This window comes from Aquarana catesbeiana, linkage group LG08, assembly GCF_042186555.1.
Source record: "Aquarana catesbeiana isolate 2022-GZ linkage group LG08, ASM4218655v1, whole genome shotgun sequence".
NCBI classification, from domain to species: domain Eukaryota; kingdom Metazoa; phylum Chordata; class Amphibia; order Anura; family Ranidae; genus Aquarana; species Aquarana catesbeiana.
The window spans coordinates 268,142,040-268,166,462 of record NC_133331.1 but is presented as its reverse complement, the minus strand read 5'-3'; the positions used below and the strand labels follow the sequence as shown (position 1 = coordinate 268,166,462).

The 24,423-nt window shown below is 43.1% G+C and overlaps 2 protein-coding genes across 3 annotated transcripts in view; both read left to right on the top strand.

The window, feature by feature from the left end:
• The window catches only part of LOC141106431 (conglutinin-like), a 228,813-nt gene that overhangs the window by 24,531 nt on the left and 179,859 nt on the right, over window positions 1-24,423 (top strand). The gene's annotated exons all lie outside the window — the stretch shown is intronic.
• LOC141106430 (pulmonary surfactant-associated protein D-like) overlaps window positions 1-24,423 on the top strand; it is an 89,128-nt gene that overhangs the window by 24,560 nt on the left and 40,145 nt on the right. The window contains exon 1 of one of the 2 annotated variants that reach the window (XM_073597207.1): window positions 23,514-23,533. The exons of the other annotated variant lie outside the window; for it this stretch is intronic. Coding sequence (XP_073453308.1) covers window positions 23,529-23,533 — 5 coding nt within the window. The 5' untranslated portion in view covers window positions 23,514-23,528. Of the gene's footprint in view, window positions 1-23,513; window positions 23,534-24,423 lie in introns of those variants that run through there. 2 annotated transcript variants of the gene reach the window in all.

Genomic DNA, 24,423 nt, shown 5'->3' with positions numbered 1-24,423 from the left:
ATTTAAATAAAACAAAAACATGAGGTTGGCCGATACATCCGCAGCTTTATAGAGTCCTTTGCTGATCATTTTGCATAGTATGCATTATATATGGAGAGATGTAGTAAACGAGTACAGATTACTGCCTATCTAGTGGAGGGGGAGGGGGAAAGTACATAAGGTCACAAAAAGAGGACGATACTGCGGAACAGTAGGAACAACATTAAGACATAAAATCACTTTTAAGGTGTTGAAATCATTAGTTCATTAGTTCAGACTCCAACCTGCGCTAATGTGTTCGCATGATTTAGTCAAATGGAGATCTTTTATGTTTATGGGTGAGATCGCTTTCCAGATAAGTAGTCATTGAGTCTAACTTTCTAAAAAGGCCTGTAAATTCAGTTCAGTGTTTAGGCCTAGGGGGATGAGGGACTTTAATCGGTACACCCACCACTTCTCTTTTTGTAGGAGCACTCGATCAAAGTCGCCTCATCGACTAGATAGCTTTAGCGCATATATGCCCTTTACCTGCATTCCCTTAATGCTTCTGCCATGTTTCAGTGCAAAGTGTTTGGCTAGTGGTTTGTCAGGAATTTTTTCCCTGTCTTTAATCTCCCTTAAGTGCTCGCCGATGCGTAGTTTAAGAGGCCTCTTTGTCTTTCCCACATAGATTTTTGGGCAAGGGCAGGTTATGATATGTATAACTCTGGACGTAGAGCAATTGATCAGATCTCGTATTTCGTAATGTTTTCGTCCCAGGGAAAAGTGTGTACGGCCTCCTCCGTCAGGGTCTAGAAATAAATTTCAGAGTCGACCCCAGGGACAAAACAAGTCCTGGGGGAAGAAGCCTACTAGACAAGACGCTAAAGCCTCTTTATGAAGGAGCGCCCCCGGGGGGTGGTCAGAGGAGGGGGGCGGAGCGTCAGCGCAATGTCCGGTGTGCTTAGACGCCCACATCGCCGGCTGCACAGGCTATAAGAAGCACACTTTTCAGGTGCACACAGCCTATGGAGGGACACAGAGCTGACGGTCGCATGTAAGGTGGGACACAGGCATTCTCCTAGGCAGCATTTACTAAGAAACACTTGCTGGGCATTGGTAGCAGTGGCAAGTTGCTGGACTACATCGCTCAGCAGTCAGTGTTTCATTTTTGTGATATCTCCACCTTGTTTGCTTTGCACTATGGGTAGAAGAGGTACAAGTACCCCAAAAACCAGAGGCTCTAGGGGATTTCCCTCAGGCTCTGAGGACCCCCCTTCTGCAGCACCTTCCCCCCTGAAGGACCTGGGATGGCTGGCAAGGGAGAGCCGTTGGGGTCAGGGGCTGTATCTGCTTCTGGCACTTCAACCCCTGTATACATTACGCAGGAGGTTTTTTCCTCAACCATTAATGGACTAGAGGAAAGATTAATGGCCTTAATTGCATCTTCACTCAGTGGAAGAAAATGCACTAGGTCTTCCTCTGTTACCCAGGACCCTTAAGGCAGAGGAACTCTGGGAAAAAAGAGAAGAATCCCTTTTCAGAGGATCGGGATGGGACTGATGATTCCTCCTCTGAGGAATCAAGTGGAGAAGGGCCCTCTTCAGCTTCTCAGGATGAGAAGGTCTTAGTACAGATCCTTGCTGGATTGGTCCTCTCCACATTTAAGTTACCTGTATCTGAGTCAGTTAAAAAACCCTCTTCTTCTTTGGGGTCACTGAAGCCTCCTCAAACAACACATGCTTTCCTGTTCATAATTTGCTAGAAAAGCTCATTTATTCTGAGTGGGATCACCCAGATAAACGTTTTTTTCCGCCTAAAGTTTTCAACACTTTATCCTATGGAAGAAAAGTTTATAAAGATGTGGGGGATACCGGCAGTTGACGCCATTTCCTCCGTAAATAAAAGTCTGACTTGTCCTGTAGACAATGCTCAGATGCTCAGGGATCCTGTTGATAAAAAAATGGAATCCCTGTTGAAGGATATTTTCTCCTTAGCAGGTTCAGTAGCTCAACCTGCAGTGGCAGCGATCGGAGTCTGTCAATACTTAAGAGACCATGTTAAGCAGGTCCTTAAAGTTCTACCTGAACAGCAGGCCCAGGGGTTGGCTAACCTTCCAGCGGCCTTATGTTTTGCTGTTGACACCATCAGAGATTCTATCATCCAAACCTCTTGTCTTTCACTTGGGTTGGTGCATATGCGTAGAATCTTATGGTTGAAAAATTGGTCAGCCGAAGCACCATGTAAGAAACTTCTGGCTGGATTTCCATTTCGTGGTGCAAGGCTGTTTGGAGAGGATTTGGACAATTATATCCAAAAGATCTCTAGTGGGAAAAGCACTCTCTTACCTGTTAAGAAAAGGAGTAAGCGTCCCTCTTTCAAATGGGCTCTTTCCCCAGTGCCAGGAGCATCAGCCTCCGAGCAGTCGCGTCGGCCTCCTCCGTCAGGGTCTAGAAATAAATTTCAGAGTCGACCCCAGGGACAAAAGAAGTCCTGGGGGAAGAAGCCTACTAGACAAGACGCTAAAGCCTCTTTATGAAGGAGCGCCCCCGCTCGCTCGGGTGGGGGGAAGATTGCTACGGTTCTCAAAACTCTGGCAGGAGGATTTCCAGGACAGATGGGTAATCTCCACGGCAACTCTAGGTTACAAACTGGAGTTTCAAGAATTCCCCTCTCCTCGTTTCCTCAGATCAAATGTCCCCAGAGATCCAGAGAAAAAGCAGTCGCTCCTTCTAGCGTTAGAGCGACTATTGTTGCAAAAAGTCATCATGGTGGTTCCCACGAAAGGTCAAGGATTGGGAGTTTATTCCAACCTTTTTACGGTACAAAAACCAAATGGCGATGTCAGACCCATTCTGGATCTAAAGGATCTGAATCGATTCCTAAGGATTCGATCCTTTCGCATGGAATCAATTCGGACAGTTGTCTCCATCCTACAGGGAGGAGAATTTCTGGCATCAATAGACATCAGAGATGCGTATATGCATGTACTCATTTTTCCTGCTCATCAAAAGTACTTGCGCTTCGAAATAGAAGGGTGCCATTTTCAGTTTGTGGCTCTGCCTTTCGGGCTAGCCACTGCACCTCGAGTGTTTACAAAGATCTTGGCTCCTCCTCTGGCCAGATTAAGGGCTCAAGGTATAACTGTCATAGCATACCTAGATGACCTGCTCTTGATAGACCAGTCGGTAGCCTGTTTGAGCGGGAACTTGATGACCACAGTCAACTACCTGGAACACCTAGGTTGGATTCTCAACCTAGAAAAGTCTTTCTTAAAGCCAGTACGAAGACTGGAGTATTTGGGTCTGATCATAAATACAAGCCAAGAGAAGGTATTTTTACCTCAGGCAAAGATCACTGCCTTAAGAGAGCTGATTCTGGTAGTCAGGACCAAAAAAGGTCTTTCTGTCCGCCTTTGTATGAGGCTGCTGGGAAAGATGGTAGCTTCATTCAAAGCAGTTCCCTATGCTCAGTTTCATTCAAGACTACTGCAACACATTATCTTGTCGGCCTGGAACAAGAAGGTTCAGGCATTAGATTTTCTGATGCACCTGTCTCGTGCAATGCGTCAGAGCCTCAGTTGGTGGTTAATACCCGAAAGCCTGCAGAAAGGGAAATCCTTTCTACCGGTTACCTGGACGGTGGTAACAATGGATGCCAGTCTTTCGGGTTGGGGAGCAGTTCTGGAACAGTCTGCGGTCCAAGGGGAATGGTCCAAAACCGAGAGGACCTTACCCATCAACATTCTGGAGATCCGTGTGCCATATCTAGCCCTAAAGGCCTGGACTCTAAGGCTACAGGGCTGCCCAGTCAGGATCCAGTCCGACAATGCCACAGCAGTCGCTTATATCAATCATCAAGGAGGCACCAGGAATCGGGCAGCTCAGAGAGAAGTGAACCAGATTTTAGTCTGGGCAGAAAAGCATGTGCCATGCATATCGGCAATTTTCATTCCAGGGATAGAGAACTGGCAGGCGGACTATTTGAGTCGCCAGCGGTTATTCCCAGGGGAATGGTCTCTTCACCCCGACGTCTTTTGGGCCATACGCCAAGGATGGGGGGTTCCAGATGTAGATCTCTTTGCATCCAGATTCAACAAAAAGATCGACAAGTTTGTGGCAAGAACAAAGGATACTCTTGCATGCGGGACAGATGCGTTGGTGATTCCTTGGCATCGGTTCTCACTGATTTATGCATTCCCTCCTATTCTACTACTGCTATGACTCCTTCGCAGGATCAGGCAGGAAAAGAAGTCAGTACTCCTGGTGGCCCCAGGAGGGCTTGGTATGCAGAAACAGTAAGGATGACAGTAGGTTCCCCGTGGACCCTACCGTCACGTCCAGACCTGTTATCTCAAGGTCCAGTGTTCCATCCTGCCTTACAAATGCTAAATTTGACAGTTTGGCTATTGAAACCCACATTCTGAAGAGTCGTGGGCTTTCAGGTCCTGTGATTTCCACCTTAATCAATGCAAGGAAGCCAGCTTCCAGAGTGATTTATCATAGAGTCTGGAAAGCTTATGTATCCTGGTGTGAATCCAGGGGTTAGCATCCCAGAAAATATGTAATAGGTAGAATTCTTGACTTTCTACAAATGGGATTAGAAATTAAGATGGTCTTGAGTACCATCAAGGGCCAGGTCTCGGCCTTATCAGTATTATTTCAACGGCCACTTGCTTCACATTCTTTGGTCCGAAACTTTATGCAGGGGGTGACGCGTCTTAATCCTCCGGTTAAGGCGCCCCTAAACCCCTGGGACTTGAATTTGGTTCTGTCAGTTTTACAGAAACAGCCTTTTGAACCAATAGGTCAAATTCCCTTGGTCTTGTTGACAAGAAAGTACATTTTTCTGGTAGCCATTTCTTCTTTCCTGTAAAGAGCCTTATTTAATCATACACAAGGATATTGTGGTATTGCGCCCTCATCCTAGCTTCCTACCGAAAGTGGTTTCAGGTTTTCATCTAAACCAAGATATTGTTCTGCCTTCCTTTTTTCCAGATCCCTGTTCCACGGAAGAAAGGTCACTACATTTTTTGGATGTAGTAAGAGCAGTCAAGGCCTATCTGAAAGCAACTGCTCAAATTCGCAAAACGGATGTTTTGTTCATGCTGCCGGAATGTCCCAATAAAGGACAGGCAGCGTCAAAATCTACCATTTCTAAATGGATTCGACAAATGATTATTCAAGCTCACGGTTTGAAACAGAAAATTCCTCCTTTTCAGATCAAGGCACACTCCACATGGGCGATTAGTGCTTCTTGGGTGGTGCATCACCGGGCCTCTATGGCTCAAATCTGCAAGGCCGCAACCTGGTCTTCAGTCCATACATTCACCAAATTTTATCAGGTGGATGTGGGAAGGCATGAGGATATCGCCTTTGGGCGTAGTGTGCTGCAGGTAGCGGTACAAGGTCCTCAGGTCTGATTACACCCTACGTTGTGTCCCCTCCCCTCAGATAAGCATTGCTCTGGGACATCCCATCAATTACTGAGGCTCTGTGTCCCGTGATGTACGAGAAAGCTTACCTGTAAAATGCTTTTTTTTTTATGTACATCACGGGACATAGAGGTCCCGCCCCTTTTCTAATACACTTATATTGCTTTGCTACAAAACTGAGGTATCCCTGTAAGAGGAGGGATTATATAGGGGGTTGAACTTCCTGTTTAGTGTGTGCCAGTGTCCAATCACCTAGTGATACCCTATATAACCCATCAGTAATTACTGAGGCTCTGTGTCCCGTGATGTACATCAAAAGAAAAGGATTTTACAGGTAAGCTGTTATAAAAAATCCTATTTTTTTGCCTGCAAAAATATGTGCATTTATTATTTTTTTCACAAAGGTGAACTTATCCTTTACGTACCAGCCCACCATCATCACCGCAATGTTATATTTTTCTCTAAGTGAAGATACCTGTACATCATAATAGGTCTTGTGATGATATAATTTTTTTCTCTTCTATTTCCATTTCAGCATTTTTATTTTTCAAAGGAAGAGCTAGAAGTGGTGACAAAATTTACCTCTCAGATGGTGGTCAAGGCAGTTTCACTGATGCTAGAGAAAGGTGTACAGATGCGGGAGGTCAAATTGCCTCTCCAAAGAATGCTGATGAGAACGAAGCCGTACGTTCCATCACCAAACATTTCGATGTCCTTGCTTTTCTTGGAATAAATAAACTTGAGACAGATGGTACTTACAAATGTCCATCAGGTGATGCGATCTCCTACACCAACTGGAAAAAAGATGCACCCAGTAATGATCAAAACACACACTGTTTAGAGCTGCAAAGAACAGGACAATGGAATGACATTTCTTGTCACTTTAAACGTCTTATCATCTGTGAGTTTTCTGTCTAGCAGCTAAATAATTACTTCCTTTGTCACTTTCATTTGTTGGCATGTTTTGGCTTTTGAGGTCTTAAATAAGACTATCATTAAAAAAAAAAAATAGCTGAAGCATATCTAAACATAAGAACTAAAATGTAATCATCAGATGAAAACAAAAAAATTAAAATGAAAAAACTAATGTAGCCATCACATTTCAGCAGTTTATCAATCATTAAAAAAAAAAACTGCCTTCTGATTTTGTAGTATGAAAAAATGTCACTTAAAAAAATAAAAAATGAACATACCATGTACTGTATATCATTATGTATTTCCATATTCTAAGAGTGCAAAGAGAATTAATGACAAAAGAGACATTGTAAACCTATGCAACAAAGAATATTTCACTGTTCTAGTGGAGGTTTCAGATAAACAGAACATGAATTCTTTATTGTGCTTTAATGCATATTAAAATGTGACTTGAGCAACAACTTTTTTTTTTTTTATTCTTTATTTTGAAGAGAAAGAAAAAACTGTATAATGTATATTACAGTTCGTGTGTAGATCTACAACATGGTTTCTCCAAAGGCACGCATAGTTAAATATATAATGCACATTTTTATCAGTATGATTTTCTGATTTGGGTAGAGCAGTGATTGGTTGGAAACTCATGTTTTAATCCATGTCCGCAACCAAGAGATTTTTCCCTCACTTTTTCTTCTGTTGACCACATGCTAAAGGTAGACAATCTCCCCATCCCCTTCCCAAAATTTTCACAATATTTTTTACCAGAGTGGGACTTCAACATCTTCCTGTGGTGCACTGGTTTAAAAAAATGCTAGGCACAGATTTAAAAAAATGATTTAAAAAAATGCTAGGCATTCAGCAAAAAATGTTTATTGTATTTATAACAAATGTATTTACTTTACACACAAAGCTACTCACTCTTGGTCATCACAACTTTTCCAGATCAAAGGGTTTTTATCAGCTGTCCTGATCCCCCCTTTACTTAGACAGGCATAGTATAAATGGACAGAACCACAGATTCTAAGAGCCCATTCACACAGGGGCAACTTTGGATCCGACTTCAAGTCGCCCCTAGTCGCCTCAAGTCGCGCTACATGAATAAATCAATGTAAGTGAATGGATCTGTCTTAATGCACACTACTGCAGTCGCTCCGACTTCAGAAAAGGTTCCTGTACTACTTCAATCCGACTTGAAGGCAACTTGTACCCATTGATTTCAATGGAAGTTGCTTCCAAGTCTGATCACTGTTCATACTGAGGCAACTTTACAGGAAGCAGAAAGGAAACAGAAAGTAATTTCCTCCACTAAACAGCCAGCCCCCTCCTTCTCACACACAGCTGATAAGCTCTGATTGGCCACTTGTAAAGTTCCCTGTCCTGGAGGCGACTTCAAGTTGTGTTGTAAGTTGCCCCAAGTCGTGCTGTGATTCATACTCAAGTCGTGTCCAAGTTGCCTCCCAAAGTCGTGCTGGAAGTCGTGTTGCCCCTGTGTGAATGGGCTCTTAAGGCAGTGATACACAATGTGGTCAAAGATCAGTGTACACCTGACCATCACACCTAAATCAGCTAAATCTAACTAATATGGTGTTGTCCCTCTCATTTGTGAAAAGAACCCCCTCTTCTGGAAAGGCTTTTCGCAAGATTTCATAGGGTGTCTGTGGGAATTTATGGCCATTTAGCACAAGCGCTGTATTTTGTTGTGATGCATTGCATTAAACACTATATCCTGGTCTAAGCCGACAAGGCCCGGGCCTAAGGAAACACTTTGCAGGGGGGCAGCATGGAAAGAGTCCCCACCGGATTGCGCTACACTGTTGGTGTAGCACCAGTCTTATGGGGCGGACTGGGCTGAGAGGCAAATTAGTCTAGCGCCACCATAAATCGGCCGCACTGCTTCCAGTATGCAGGCGGCCGGCGTTCCGCAACTGTGGGGGGGGGGGCATTCGCTTCTAATTTTGACTGTCCTATCATCCTGGACCGCAAACCTTCCTCACTGTGCTAAATGTTTTTGTCATAAATCAGATGTGACCAGAACTGTGTGACTGCAACAGAGTGAACCAGACATAAATAGGTGAAAGTAAGTTTATTAAGGTAAATGCATATACATGTGAACACACCACCAATACAGAGTGAACAAACCAAACAACCAAACAGTGATAATACACAACCAGCATATGTAGCAAAAGGGAGTACCAGAATCGTAGTCAAGCCAGGCCAGGGTCATAAACAGGAGATCAGTAGCTGGGAAGGGAAACAACAGCACAAGAGAGGATGGATGGATCACAGGAGGGACGGGTCAGGTACAAGGCTCAGGGTTCAGGTAACAGACAGGAAACAGGATCAACAAGTTCCAGGAATCAGGCTTCAGGATCAGAGTAACAGGGTGCAGGCTGCAGGTCAGGGCTCAAGGACAATACCAGGGCAACATGAGTGTGCACTTGCCGGGTATTTATACTGCAGCTGCTAATTAAGGTCAGGTGACACCTGTCTGCAGAGGGGAATACCTGCTCCACACTGCCAGGATTCCTCCGCTGGTGGATGCCAGTACTGCAGCCCAAAGGTGACAGAATACCAGAAGGAAAAAGCTCTTCTGACAGCTCAAAACTGCCAGGAGACACCTGCTGGTGGACCTCAGTACTGCACGCCAAATGATCGATATTACCAGTGGAGGAGACCTTTCCTGACAGTTTTCTGCTACACCATTGGCATGGTTATATCTTCTTAGTCCTCTCCATAAAATTATCAGACATTTGTGCGTAAAGTAGAACTGTAGGCAACACTTTTTTTTTTCATTTTGGATAGAATAAGGGAGGGTTATAGCCCTTGTCAGTTTATTTTTTACCATCCCTGTCCCATTGCAGAGATTTCCCTTCACTTCCTGCCCCATAGCCAAACAGGAAGTGAGAGGAAATCTATGAAAAGTAAGGGAATCCATTACCCCCCAGCCCTCAGAACTAGTGTCCCCACTCAAAAATTTCAGGGTGGGTCTTAACCATTTGACAACTGGGCACTTAAACCCCCTTCCTAACCAGACCAATTTTCAGCTTTTGGTGCTCTCACATTTTGAATGACAATTACTCAGTCATGCAACACTGTATCTATATGAAATTTTTGTTCTTTTTTTCACACAAATAGAGCTTTCTTTTGGTGGTATTTAATCACCGCTGGGTTCTTTATTTTTTGCAAATTAGTAATTTTTCTTCATATATTTTGGCCAAAATTTATACCGCTACATATCTTTGGTAAAAATAACCCAAATCGGTGGATATTATTTGGTCTTTTTGAAAGTTATAGAGTCCAAAAGCTATGGTGCGAATATCTGAAAATTGATCACACCTGAAGTACTGACGGCCTATCTAATTTCTTGAGACCCTAACATGTACAAAGTACAAATACCCCCCAAATGACCCCTTTTTGGAAAGAAGACATTCCAAGGTATTTAGAAAGATGCATGGTGAGTTTTTTGAAGTTGTCATTTTTTCCCACAATTCTTTGCAAAATCAAGGTTTTTTTTTTACTTTTTTTTTTTCCACAAAATTGTCATATTAGCAGGGTATTTCTCACAGACCGCATATGCATACCACAAATTACACCCCAAAACACATTCTGCTATTACTCCCGAGTACGGCGATACCACATGTGTGAGACTTTTATACAGCGTGGCCAAATACAGAGGCCCAACATGCAGGGGAGCACCTTCAGGCGTTCTGGAGCACCCAGGCCAATTCTGACATTTCTCTCCTACATGTAAAAATCATCATTTATTAGCTAGAAAATTACATAGAACCCCAAAACATTATAAATGTTTTTTTAGCAAAGACCCTAGAGAATACAATGGCGGTCGTTGCAACTTTTTATCTCGCATGGTATTTGCGCAGCAATTTTTTTAACGCGTTTATTTTGGAAAAAAAACTGTTTTGTGCTTTACAAAAACCAAAACAGTAAAGTTAGCCCAATGTTTTTGCATAATGTGAAAGATGAAGTTACTCCGAGTAAATAGATACCCAACATGTCACCCTTCAAAATTGCATGCGCTTGTGGAATGGCGCCAAACTTTGCTACTCAAAAATCCCCATAGGCGACGCTTTAAAATTTTTTACTGGTTACATGTTTTGAGTTACAGAGGAGGTCTAGGTCCAAAATTATTGCTCTCGCTCTACCGATCGCAGCGATACCTCACATGTGTGGTTTGAACACCGTTTTCATATGTGGGTGGGACTTACGTATGCGTTCGCTTCTGCATGCGAGCACACAGGGACAGGGGCGCTTTAAAATTTTTATTTTTTTTTATTGTTCATTTTACTTTATTTATTTTAGTTTGATGCTTTTTTCAAAAAAAAAAAAATTTTGACCACTTTTATTCCTATTACAAGGAATGTAAACATCCTTGTAATAGGAATATGGCATGACAGGTCCTCTTTACAGTGAGATATGGGGTCAATAAGACCCCACATCTCACCTCTAGGCTGGGAAGCCTGAAATTAAAAAAAAAAAAAAAAAAAACGATCCTGGCTTCGATCGTAGCTGTGAGTCGGTAGAAGCGCGGGAGGGGGGGACATCCCCTCTCGCCTCCCGTAAGAACGATCAAGCAGTGGAACAGCCGCTATGATCATTCTTATGGTATAGGGAATCGCCGGCTGAAAAAGCTGATATCTGAATGATGCCTGTAGCTGCAGGCATCATTCAGATATCCCCGCACAAATTCAAGGACGTTGTATGACGGCCGGCGGGCGGAAGGTGGTTAAAACGCATTTTTTTTTTAACACAAAGTTGTCTATTTATACAATATTTCTACCACATAACATGTACACACCAAAAATGACACCCCAAAATAGATTCTCCTACTCCTCCTGAGTACGGCGATACCACATGTGTGAGACTTCCACAGCCTGACCACATACAGGGGCCGAGTACAGCCGAGCATGGCTCAACATGGCAGGGTATGGCTGGGTATGGCGGGGTATTGCGGAGTATTGCGGGGTATTGTGGAGTATGGCGGGGTATTGCGGAGTATGGCGGGGTATTGCGGAGTATGGCGGGGTATTGCGGAGTATTGCGGAGTATGGCGGGGTATTGCGGAGTATGGCGGGGTATTGCGGAGTATGGCGGGGTATGGCGGGGTATGGCGGAGTATGGCGGGGTATGGCGGAGTATGGCGGGGTATGGCGGGGTATGGCAGAGTATGGCGGGGTATTGCGGAGTATGGCAGAGTATGGCGGGGTATGGCGGGGTATGGCGGAGTATGGCGGGGTATGGCGGAGTATGGCGGAGTATGGCGGGGTATGGCGGGGTATGGCGGAGTATGGCGGGGTATGGCGGAGTATGGCGGGGTATGGCGGAGTATGGCGGGGTATGGCGGGGTATGGCAGGGCTTTGCAGAGTATTGTGGAGGTATTGCAGAGTATTGTGGGGGTATTGCAGAGTATTGTGGGGGTATTGCAGAGTAATGTGGGGTATTGCAGAGTATTGTGGGGGTATTGCAGAGTATTGTGGGGGTATTGCAGAGTAATATGGGGCTTTGCAGATTATTATGGGGGTATTGCAGAGTAATGTGGGCTTTGCAGAGTATTATGGGGGTATTGCAGAGTAATGTGGGCTTTGCAGAGTATTGCACAGCAGAAGGGATGGCTGAGCATGGATAGATGGATGGCTGGATGTCTCTGTGCAGCGCTGTGGGCACTACACATCCAGCCCACAGCGCTGCAACCATCCATCCATCTCCCTCTCCTCCACAGTGTACCGATCGGTACACAGGAGGGGAGGAGAGGAACCGGCGTCATCAGATGACGCCGGTCTGTTTACATATGATCGCGCCGTCATATGACGGCGCGATCACATGGTAAAGGGCCGCGATCAGCGGCCATTTACCGGGATCCGTGATGCGCCGGGTCCAGAGGACGGATGTGCTCGGGTGCGCGCCCCAGGGGGCGCGCGAGAGGGGAATTCCGGGAGGACGTCATATGACGTCCTCCCAGAGTTAAGCAACCGCCCTGCAGCCGTCATTCGGCTATGGGCCGGTTGTTAATTGGTTAAACAGAAAGGGATGTGGCCTTGACAGGAAGGAGTGGGTCATATTTAAATTAGGGGGTGCACAAGTTTAGTCAGGCCTAGGGCAGCAGAAAACCTAAATACACTACTGATTGCACTAAAACTTTTATTCGCTGGTTTTCTGTTAGTTTTAATCATAATATGCCAATCCTTTATAAAGATCCAAGAAAATAAATTTCTTCATAACTCTATGTAGGATTGAAAACCAAAAAAATGATTAAAATTATGAAGTTAATCCTAGGCAAAAAACCGCATCTGAATCTGTTTGAAAACTCTTCCAAAGAAATTAAATATCATCTATATACCTTCACCATAGAACGAGAGCTGCTACCATGCTTTTATCCTCTCAAAAAACGGAGATGGGTTCCCAATATGCCATACACCACTTGGCAAATCTGGGTAAAAACATTGTTCCCAAAGCTGTGCCAACCTTCTGCAGGAAGAATAAATTGTCAACCATGAAATAGTTATGTTGTAACATAAATCAAATACCGTTCAATGTGAAGTCTATCTTCTCCCTTCTTAAAAATGTCTTTCCCCACCAGTGCATCTTCCACTGCCATACAACCTTTCTCATGATCATTATTGTATACAAAGATTCCAAATGAGAATAATGTTATCTATATAGCTTCCTCATAGAACAGGGTACACACCCAGCTCATAATCCTTCCAAATAAAAATGGATTCCCAATATGCCATAAACCAGTTGGCAAAGATGTGTGCAAATTTTGTTCCCATACAGACTTTCTCATAATTAATAATTAATAACCCTCCCCGGTGTCATGTAACTCATTAGTGTTACAAGCTCTCAGGTGTGAATCAGGAGCAGGTGTGTTAAATTTGGTGTTATCGCTCTCAAATCTCTCACACTGGTCACTGGAAGTTCAACATGGCACCTTATGGCAAAGAACTCCAGAGGTAGTCTTTGGGTAATAGACGTTGGAGTGCTGCCAGCATTGCTGCAGAGGTTGAAGGGGTGGGGGTCAGCCTGTCAGTGCTCAGACCATATGCCACACACTGTATCAAATTGGTCTGCATGGCTGTCGTCCCAGAAGGAAGCCTCTTCTAAAGATGATGCACAAGAAAGCCCGCAGTTTGCTGAAGAAAAGCAGGATAAGGACTTGGATTACTGTAACCATGTCCTGTGGTCTGATGAGACCAAGTTAAACTTATTTGATTCAGATGGTGTCAAGCGTGTGTGGTGGCACCCAGGTGAGGAGTGCAAAGACAAGTGTGTCTTGCCTACAGTCAAGCATGGTGGTGGGAGTATCATGGTCTGTGGCTGCATGAGTGCTGCCGGCACTGGGGAGCTAAAGTTTATTGAGGGAACCATGAATGCCAACATGTACTGTGACATACTGAAGAAGAGCATGATCCCCCTTCGGAGACTGCGCCACAGGGCAGTATTCCAACATGATAACGACCTCAAACACACCTCCAAGACAAACATTACCTTGCTAAAGAAGCTGAGGGTAAAGGTGATGGACTGGCCAAGCATATCTCCAGACCTAAACCATATTATTATTATTATTAAGGATTTATATTGCGCCAACAGTTTGTGCAGCGCTTTACAACATGAGGGAAGACAGTACACTTACAATACAAATCAATACAGGAGGGATCAGAGGGCCCCGCTCATTAGAGCTTACAATCCAGAAAGGAGGGTCAAGTGGAAGCAAAAATAAAGTAATAATTGTGGGGGGTGAGCTGATGGAAAAAATGAAAAAATAGTTGTTAGGTGTGGGTAGGGTAGGCTTCGCTGAAAAGGGTTTTCAGGGATCGTCCAAAAGCTAATAGAGTAGGAGATAAGCAGACAGCTTAGGGTAAGGCATTCCATAGGATTGGAGAGGCTTTGGAAAAGTCCTGGAGGCAAGCATGGGAGGAGGTGACGAGGGAGCTAGAGAGCAGGAGGTTTTGAGAGGAACGAAGAGAACAAGTAGGTTGGTATTTAGATACTAGGCTAGTGATGTAGCTGGGGACTAAATTGTGGATGGCTTTGTAAGTAGTTGTTAGTATTTTGAATTTAATTTGTTGAGTGAGCGGAAGCCAGTGGAGGGATTGACAGAGAGGGGTAGCAGACAGAGCGATTGGTAAGGTGGATGAGTCTGGCAGCAGCATTCATGATGGATTGAAGAGGTGATAGACTATGTAGAGGTAAGCCAATGAGAAGTGAGTTGCAGTAGTTGAGGCGAGAGATGACCAGCGAGTGAATTAAGAGCTTTGTTTTGTCATTGAGCATATGTGGGGCATCCTCAAACAGAAGGTGGAGGAGCGCAAGGTCTCTAACATCCACCAGCTCCATGATGTCATCATGGAGGAGTGGAAGAGGACTCCAATGGCTACCTGTGAAGCTCTGGTGAACTCCATGCCCAAAAAGGTTAAGGCAGTGCAGGAAAATAATGGCGGCCACACAAAATATTGACACTTTGGGCCCAATTTGGACATTTTCACTTAGAGGTGTACTCACTTTTGTTGCCAGCGGTTAAAATAAATAAAAACAGTACACATGTTTTTGAAAATTTCTTTATTAATAAAAATAAAAAAAAGATGTCAATTACGATGCCCGCTGCACCTCCAGAGCCAAAAAGAAAAAAGTTCTGCCCGCGAGGATGGCTGACCGCTGAATGCCTCCTCCGCCATTTAACAGTTCTTAAATAGGTAAGGAGCAGAACCATCTGGTGATGTCACCCGGTGGCACCACCCCCTTGTGACATCACCGACCCAGCATGCATCGGTGGGTGATATCACAAGGACTGTCAAACGGTGAAGGAGGCATTTGGCAGTCAGCCGTCCTCGTGGGCAGATCTTTTTTTTTAGGGTCCGGTGGTGCGGCGGGCATCAAATTTGTATCCGGACTGAAACGAATTGCACATGTCTACTACAATCTATCAAATTAAAGTGGTGTCTCTAAAGAGTGCCTTAAAGAAGAACTGCAGCCTTTTCCCTCCCCCCCATAATTTTTTTCCCTGCTTACCTTTTACCTGTCTTCTGCAGAGTAAGCATACTCATCTAGCCAGGGGGTCCAGCATTGAGCTGCTGGGATCCTCCTCTCTGCAGCCACTGCACGGGTCCAGCATTGCCATGTTGTCTGTGACAGCTGCCAGTTCTTCTGGGTGCAGGTACCGCTAAGCCCGCCCCCTCCTCTTTTCTGAATGGGACTGCATGTCATGCATCCCAGGAGGCACTGGGGTCACTGCGTCATTTGCCTAGGCGAATTCCGGAAACCAAGGGGTGGGCTGAGCCTTTGATGCCCAGAAAGACAAGTAAGTAAACAAACAAAAAAATTATATTGGTGCTGCAAAGGAGGAGCAGGATGGAGAGAAGGAGAGTGCCGCGAGAGGGATAAGGTCCGGTTTAAGTGTCAGGCGAGAGAAGTTGCAATTCTGCAGTAAAAAAAAAAAAAAAAAACAAGCCAATAACTGTCATAACCAGGTATTGTCCTAATGGCCTAATAAGCTTGCACACTAATTAAAAGAAGAAACAGAGAAAAGATAGGAAAAAACAAAACAAAAAAGGGGGAAAGCTGAAGGCAAAACAAAAGACCAGAAAAGAAAGAAGGAGTAAAAATAAGTGAAAAGAGTCTCAGGGATCAGTGGATCAGGGTTATCAAATCAACACAAGGAGATTGTCGAAGCGTGATGGTTGAACATGGGACAACCAAGGTTTCCAGACTCTGAGAATTTTTTTGTGAGTATCTAGCAACATGGCCATTATTTCTCATTGACCATAATGTCATTCATTCAGCGTTTAACTACCTCAAAACTTATACCACGTACACATGATCAAAAATTTGGCCAGCAAAAGACCGATGAGAGCTTTTGTTTGGAAAATGTGACCATGTGTATGCTCCATTGGACTTTTGCTAGCCGAATTTCCGCCGGAATTTTCCGACAGAAAAAGTTTCTATCGGAAATTCCGTTCATGTGCATGCAATTCCGACATGCAAAAAAACACGCATGCTCAGAATCAAGTATGAGACGGAGCCAATCAGTCTGGTAAAACAACCGTTCGTAATGGAGATGGCACGTTTGTCACACTGCAAACTTTTACATCTTTCAATGCAGCGCATTCTCTTCTTCTTTATAATGCTAGAAGAATGAAGTTGTTTTGCTGCTCATATTCACATAGAGTTCTCACAAATTGATTTCTTTATTTTTTCTCGTGATCTCATGAATAATGTTTTTTGTTTTTAAAGCCAGATCTCCATAGTAATGTTTTAATTTTTTTTTTATAGTCATTTTTTATTTTTTTTTAATCTAAATCTCCTGTTGTATTTTTTTTATTATTTTATAGTCATCTCCATATTTTTTTTTTTGTATGTCACATTTCTACAACACCATTATTATCTTGTATTTTTAAACCTCAAGGAGGTTGCTTGGTGTCCTTTGTTAATTTTACATTGTATTTTTTTAAATGTACCTGCCTACTCACAAAAAAAACTGTCCTATTTGAAGAAAAACACGTCGGCAAGTTTTTTCATATAAAAAAATCTCCATTTATTCTGGCTCATAATAACAAAATAAAGAGGGAAGGCAACGCTGGAGAAACAGCTGGAATTTGTGAAGCCTTTGGCCCCCAGGGCAGACATGAGCTACAAGACATAGTACACCCTTTTCAAACAGGTTTGAAAGTGACCGTGTCTGGCAGGGAAAGTGCTAAATATCAGGGAGAGGTTCTGGAGGAGTAGGGAAAGTGCAGGACACACCATTCTATCTGGAAACTTCCCTATATGGCCAGGCCAAATTCTGCCCCTCGAGACACATGCTGTTGGCACACCCAAGGCCTACTTTTACTGACAGATTACTTTTACATGCTGTGAGTTCTCCTGGTCCAGTTGCCTTGTCAGGTATTGTAGAACTTCACAGACAATATAATTCTGTTTCGCTTCGCTGGGACTCTATGGGGGAGATTCACTAAAACTGGAGCACACAGAATCTGGTGCAGCTGTGCATGGGAGCCAATCAGCTTCTAACTTCGGCTTGCTCATTTAAGCTTTGACAATAGAACCTGGATGCTGATTGGATCCCATGCACAGCTGCACCAGATTCTGTGTGCTCCAGTTTCAGTAAATTTCCCCCTATGTGTTTTCTGCTGCCGCACAGTGCTGCACCAACCTACAACCATGCATAAGATTAATACCACATCATACAGAAATCATATAATCTCAAAAAATGCCTGTGTTACAATAATATCAGACTGGTGGGCCTCCCAGAGCATGCATCCGATTTTGCAGAATGCTGACTATTAAACGTTTGGAAAGAGCATTTTTCATCACTATTCATGATTGAGAGAACCCACCATGTTCATACTTGCCCCTTACCTCCTGCTTATCCTCCTGGCCCTTTCCTTTTTTTTTTCACAATCGAAAGTTTATTACAGCTTGTAGTAATACAATAACTGCATTCAATACAATTCAAAAACATATATCCATAACAAAAGGGGATTGCATTTAACATCTAACGTAGAAAGAAGGTACAAGGTCATATAGTTGAGTGAGTAACAATTGGGGTTTATGAATATGCTATAGACATTCTTAGATATTCATAGAGGGGGATAAGGTAAGGGGAGGGTTAGGGAGGGGAGAGGGAGGAGGTGGGGGGGTGAGGAGAGAAGGGAGGGGGGGAATAAAGGTGGGGAGGTGGGGGGAGAGATGAGTGTGGAGTATTATAGTAAGTGTCCCACCAAAATGTGTGGAAGTCAACATTTAGCAAATGTATCAGATAGGTGGAGAGGTTTGTAATTTCGTTAACAATCTTTAGAGGAGAGCTTAGGTGGTGGTGAGATATAATACAACTTGCCTTGTCGACAGTTTAGTGAGACAGCAATCTGTTACATATAGTATATTAATTGGTAAGTGAGTGGTATTCAGGGGAATATAAGAATAACAACCATGGTTGCCAGGTACTGTTGAAGTTTGTGCTGTTTTCTTTCTTCATGGCGGCAATTTCCTCCATTTTGTAAATGTAGTTTACTCTTTCTAACCAGTCTTTAATGTTAGGTTCATGTGTGGTCTTCCAATGAAGGGGGATAAGTGTTTTGGCGGCTAATAATAGATGTCTGGAAAGAGACTTCTTGTATTTGCTTATGGCTGCAGTGAATTCAAGCGTGGTTTCTGTTATAAATTTAGTCCATTTTATAACTGCCTCCCAAAAAACATGGAGCGGTGGGCATTCCCACCATACGTGGAGGAAGGTGCCTACTTCCACTCCGCAATGCCAGCAGGTGTCTGATATTGTGGGAAACCATCTCCTGGCCTTGTGTGGCGTGACATACCATTGGGTAAGTATTTTATAAGAGATTTCCTGATATTTAGTGCTTAAGGAGCATTTATGTGTCATGATGCAAGCATTCTTCCATTGTTTAGATGAAATCTTAGTATTTAAGTCTTTTTCCCACTTTTCTTTGTGTTTTGTGTCATCTGTGTGCTGGGCTTGATTCAGCCAGAGGTAGGCTAGAGAAGTGGTATTGGCAATTGGTGATCTTTTGAAGCATAGGTTTTCAAGAGGGAGTAATGGTAGGCTATATGAAGATCTATATTTACTATTTAACAGGAAATCCTTTAGTTGCATATAAAGCCACAAGCCAGGAGATGGTCTGTCCCATTCTGCTTGTACGGTGTCTAGGGGTTTGACCTTAGAGTCCGTTAAACATTAGGAGGCTGTGCGAGTCGGCATGTTCCTCAGGTGTAAGCCTGGGATAAAGTCAGGGGTTGTTGCTGACAGGTGTCAGTGGGCCGTCTATTGAAGCCAGTTTGTGGGTGCCTGCCACTTTATGCCAGATGTCAAGTGTGTTTGCCACTAAGGGGTGGTTTAGCTTCTTATCTGTTTTGGAGTGTAGTGACCATGGATAAAAGAGTAGGTTGGGGATAAAGTTTGTTATAATTGGATCCAATCTATGTTTGAGCTATGGCAGTGCCAGTCGATTATTCTCGTGATGTGCGATGCTTGGTGATATTTTTTGAAATTCAAGAGGCCTATTCCCCCTTTATGTTTGGGTAGTGACAGTAAATTGAGCTTTATTCTCAGTTTTCTATCAGCCCACAAAAAGCGTCTTTGTGCTCTGAGGAGGCTGGTAAAAAAAGACTCAGGAATTTTAATGGGAAGTACATTGAAGAGATAGCGCAATCTCGGAAGGATTGTCATTTTTAGAATTGAGGCTCTGCCGAACCAGGAGAAGGTTTTGAATGACCATTTTTGAAGGTCTCTGATCAACGTGGTTAGGAGGGGTTTGTAATTATTGTGGTATAAGGACTCTATATTGTTAGTTAGGTTTATTCCTAGGTATTTCAAGGTATTTTGTTCCAATTTATAGTTATGGTTGTCTGTCATCAATTTAAGTTGGTCTGATGGTAGGTTAATATTTAATGCTTCTGACTTTGATTTGTTAACTTTAAAGTTAGAGATATATCCGAAGGTCTCAAAATGTTTTTCGAGATTGGGAATGCAGATATGTGGGTGTGTCAGGAATAATAGAAGGTCATCCGCGTAGCCGGCTATTTTATATTCTCTGCCCCCAACCCTGAAACCCCTTATGTCTTCAGATAAATTAATTGTTCTTATTAAGGGTTCTAAGGAGATGATGAAAAGAAGGGGTGAGAGGGGGCAACCTTGTAGTGTTCCATTCTGTATTTTGATTGGTTCGAAAAGAATGTTATTAACTTTAATTTTAGCCTGGGGATTCTCAGAGTGCTGAGATCCATGAAAGCATACTCTCATTTAGTCCTATATGGGGGCAGGTGGTCATCATGTAATTCTAGGAGACTCTATCAAAAGCCTTCTCGGCATCGGTGGAGAGAGGGAGTCCTTTTGTCTCAGAGTTTCTGGCGAAATGGATTAAATTAAGTGCTTTAGTTGTGTTATCATGAGCCTCTCTACCTGTTATAAATCCTACTTGTTCTGGTCCTATGATCTTTGATAGGGGTTTTAATCTATTGGCTAGTATTTTGGCTAGGAGCTTTAAATCTATGTTTAGTAAAGATATGGATCTGTAGCTTGCACATTCCATATGGTCTTTGTCAGGTTTGGGAATCACCGCGATGTGGGCCATGAGAAAAGATTTGTGATTGTGGTTGTGTTTTGCCAGATAATTGAAAGCTGATAGAAGGGGTTTGGTTAGTATATGTGTGTATGTTTTGTAATATTGTGAAGTAAAGCCATCTGGGCCTGGGCTTTTCCCTGTTTTTAGGTCCTTAATGGCTTCTAATAGTTCAATGGTGGATATGGGTTCTTCTAATTTGTTTGTTTCTGTTTGGGTGAGTGAGGGGATTTTGCTGTCTTTTAGGAATTGATGTATTGTTTCTTGTTTCGTCGAGAAGAGGTGTGGGGGTTTATGTTGTTCTGGGAGGTTGTATAGTCTCAAATAAAATTTACGAAAAAAGTTCTGTTATGTCAGTAGGTTTGTGTCTAGGTATTCCATCTTTGTCCCTTATGGCATGTACCTTGCCTGTCTGTGTTGTGTCTTTGAGTGCTTTGGCCAGCAGTTTCCCGCTTTTGTCCCCATGTTCAAAAAATATGCTTTTCTTAAAGAAAAGTGCTTTTCTGATCTTCAGATCTAGAATTAATTTTAGGGAATTCCTGCACCAGGTCAGTTCTTCTTCTACTGAGATTGAGAGGGATTGTTTGTGTAGTGATTTCAGTCTCGCTATTTGCGAAGTCAGTTTGGAAATTTCTTTCTCTTTCTCTCTTTTTTTCCTGGAACCCCATTTCATCAGGTGTCCTCTCAGGACGCTTTTATGGGCTTCCCAATTAGTCAAGGTATCTGTGTCTAAATTATTCCTAAAGTATTCAGACAGAGTATCATGTAATTCGTCTTTCACCCTTTGGTCAGTCAGGAGTGATGCTTTGAGTCTCCAGTTAAAGGTCGATTGTTTGGGGGGGTCAAGTCGTATAGATATAGCCGAAGGAGCATGATCTGAGAAGGAGATAATGCCTATTTCTGCTGCTTCCAAATTGCTTAGATCTCTCTGTGAAACAAAGATTAAATCGATCCGAGAATATCGTTTGTGTGGGGAAGAGAAAAAGGTGTAATCTCTCTCCGTAGTGTGAATCAATCTCCATGTATCCACTAATGATAAGGAGTTTAAGAGCAATTTGAAACTTCTAAGGGTTCTGTATGTTACAGTGGTGTGGCCTGTTGATGTGTCTTTCTGGGGGGAGAGGGGAATGTTGAAGTCACCTCCCAGAATAATGCACCCTTCAGCAAACCATTTCACTTCATCTATAATCTTACAGCAGAATCGAATGTGGGCTGTATTTGGAAAGTACACATTGGCCAATGTGATTGGTGCTCCTGCCCAGTCGCCCTTTAAGAGAAGATAGCGTCCTTCTGGATCTATAAGTTGCTGATGTAATTGAAAGGGGAGTTTTTGTTGAATATAATTGAGACTCCCTTAGTTTTGGCTAAGGGATTAGTGGCGTGGTACATTTCTGTGAAAATATTGTCTGTAAATTTGGGAACATGTTCGCTTTTGAAGTGCGTTTCTTGTAGAAACACAATTGACGGAAGAGCCTTTTTAACTTCTTTTAGCAGTTTCGCTCTCTTTTCGGGTATGTTCAGCCCGTTAACATTGTGAGAGATTAGGGTTGGTGATTTCCCTAGAAATTTGTATGCCATGGTGTAGTTTATCAGGTTATTTATTGAGAAATGTTGAGGCAAGTAAGTTTTGTCAGGCTGATGTTTATTTTGTGGGACGTTCTAGTGTCTTTTATTGTACTCCAGGGAAGTGATGGGTTGAGAAAGGGGATAGGATAAGGTAAGAGGGGGGTGGGGTAGAAAGGTTTAGATAAGGGTAGTTGAGTGGTTGCTGAAATCTCACCTACGAGGTGAGGAGCTAGGTAGTAACCTAGGAAAACTAGGCACTAATATAGACTCCGGGGGGTATGTGGGAGGCACGTTAGTGGTGTTTGCTTGGTATATATAGTTGTTGTAAAGTTGGGATCGGGGTCTGTCTCACGTGACACTGCGAGACCCGGGTATTTTGTGTAAATAACATGAGAAAGAGATTTTAAACTGTTTAATTTCTTATAGAAAATATGATAACTATAGTCTATTTAAAAATAGAGAGTAATATTTTGCTTTGGTAGTTATTGAGAGTGTTGCAAGTCATATACTTTTAAGCAAAAGAAAGACATTCCGTTCATCTCATCTGTCATATACAGTTTGCGATTTCCGCATAGGATGAAGGGAGCAATCAAACATATAGAACATTAATAGAGAAAAAAATTAAAAAAATAAATAAATAAATAAAAAGAAACACCTTTGAACCATATAACATTATAAACCAGAACTCAACAATGCAACAATAAGCACTCTGTTAGTGTGCAGTACAGTATAGCGGCATTTGGTGGCTACATGTTCTAGTTCTCCATTTAGATATGCCCTATGACCTGGAGCTGGGGGAGCCACTGGCAAAATTTAGGGTTTCTGTGTTAGCACCTTAATATACAAGATTTTATAAACCTTATAGTTCCCTCTCAAGCTTCAAGACTTGCTGGCTGATGTGCCTGCTATAAGTATATCGGCTAGGAAGCCTCTCCTCCAGAGCTGGGATAGAGGTAGGTCTGAGTAATAAAAGCCTCCAAGAGGATAGGTCTCCTCCAACTTGGTGGCGATGAATGTTTCCTCAGTAGGTATTTAAAGATTTGTCACTTGGCAGACATGTGATGTTGATTTTGTGTACTCACTGTTTAGCTAGAGTTGTTATGGTTGTTCCAGTTGATTAGGCTCCTGACCGCGAGTTGCAGCCATTAATTGAACAATGTGTGTATCACACATCAGATGTCTGAGCAGCGAGAAAGGCTAGAGTGTAGAAGTATGGACATTAGCGACAGTCTTATACCTTGACACGTGTATACCTTAATGGGTAGTAAGAGGTCGTTATAGCTGTATGAAAGTGCTTACGGAGTCAGGACACTTAATATGTATCCCTCCTTTCCTTCTTCCCTCAGATAGTATATGGGTTTCTTGTTGTATTCAGTTCGGAGGGAGGGATTCTGACAGGTATTAAACGTGTTAGTTTCCAGGAATAAAGTCTGTAGAGAGAGTTTGTAATGTGAGCCAAATTTGTGTGAGGCTGCACTCTAGTGGGCGTTCATGGAGAAAACATTATGACTTTCCTAATGCTCACAGTTACATATCAGCGGGTCTTATGAGCTTGGAATGAGAGAAGCAAAAAGACATGAGGTGAGAGAAAATTAAAAAAAAAAAACCTCAAAGACGGAGAGAAACGGGAGGAAAAACAGTAATCTTTTTCAAGTGAGGGGCAGATATGCATCACGGTAGCTGAATGTTTGTGAGGATCTTGTAGAACATACTTATTTTAGCCTTTGGCTTTTGGCACATTTGGAGGACAAGGGGGAGTCATAGTTGTTTCTGTAGGTGTTTCTGCGGTTTTTCCCCTGTTGAGAGGGTGAGTGAGATAGTGTTGTTCCATTGCCGGATGGTGGGGTGGAGATTTCAGGGGGTAACAAAAACTCTGCGTACCAATCTGGTAGTTCCACTGGCATGATTTGGAGGTTTTCACAGAATCTGTTCAGTTCATGAGGGATTTTGAGTATATATTGTATACCCATGTAGGCAGCTTGGAGTGCAAAAGGGAATTTCCACCTATAGCTTATGCTCTTTTCTTTCAGAACCTCCAGGAGGGGTTTCAGTGCCCTCCTATTCTTTAATGTAATGGGTTATAGATCTTGGAACAGTTGAATTGTGTTCTCATTGAACAGAATCTGGTCATTGGATCTTGCTTTTTGTAGCACCTCTTCCTTCAAACCAAAATTAGGAAGGCAGCACACGATATCTCTGGGTGGATTATCATCAGGTACTCTGGGCCTGAGGGCTCTGTGAGCTCTATCAAATTCTATGGGGGAGTGTTCAGGTCGATTTAATAGGCTGCTGAATATGGAAGTCAGTGCAGGCTTAATTTGGTCCGAGGAGACAGACTCTGGGATCCCTCTGACTCTAATGTTGTGCCTTCTTCCTCGGTTATCTAAATCCTCTAAGTGTCTGTTCATTTCAATCAGGTGCTGGTTGTGTGCAGTGGTAATGTCGTCTAGTCTGGACAGTGCTCGATCTCT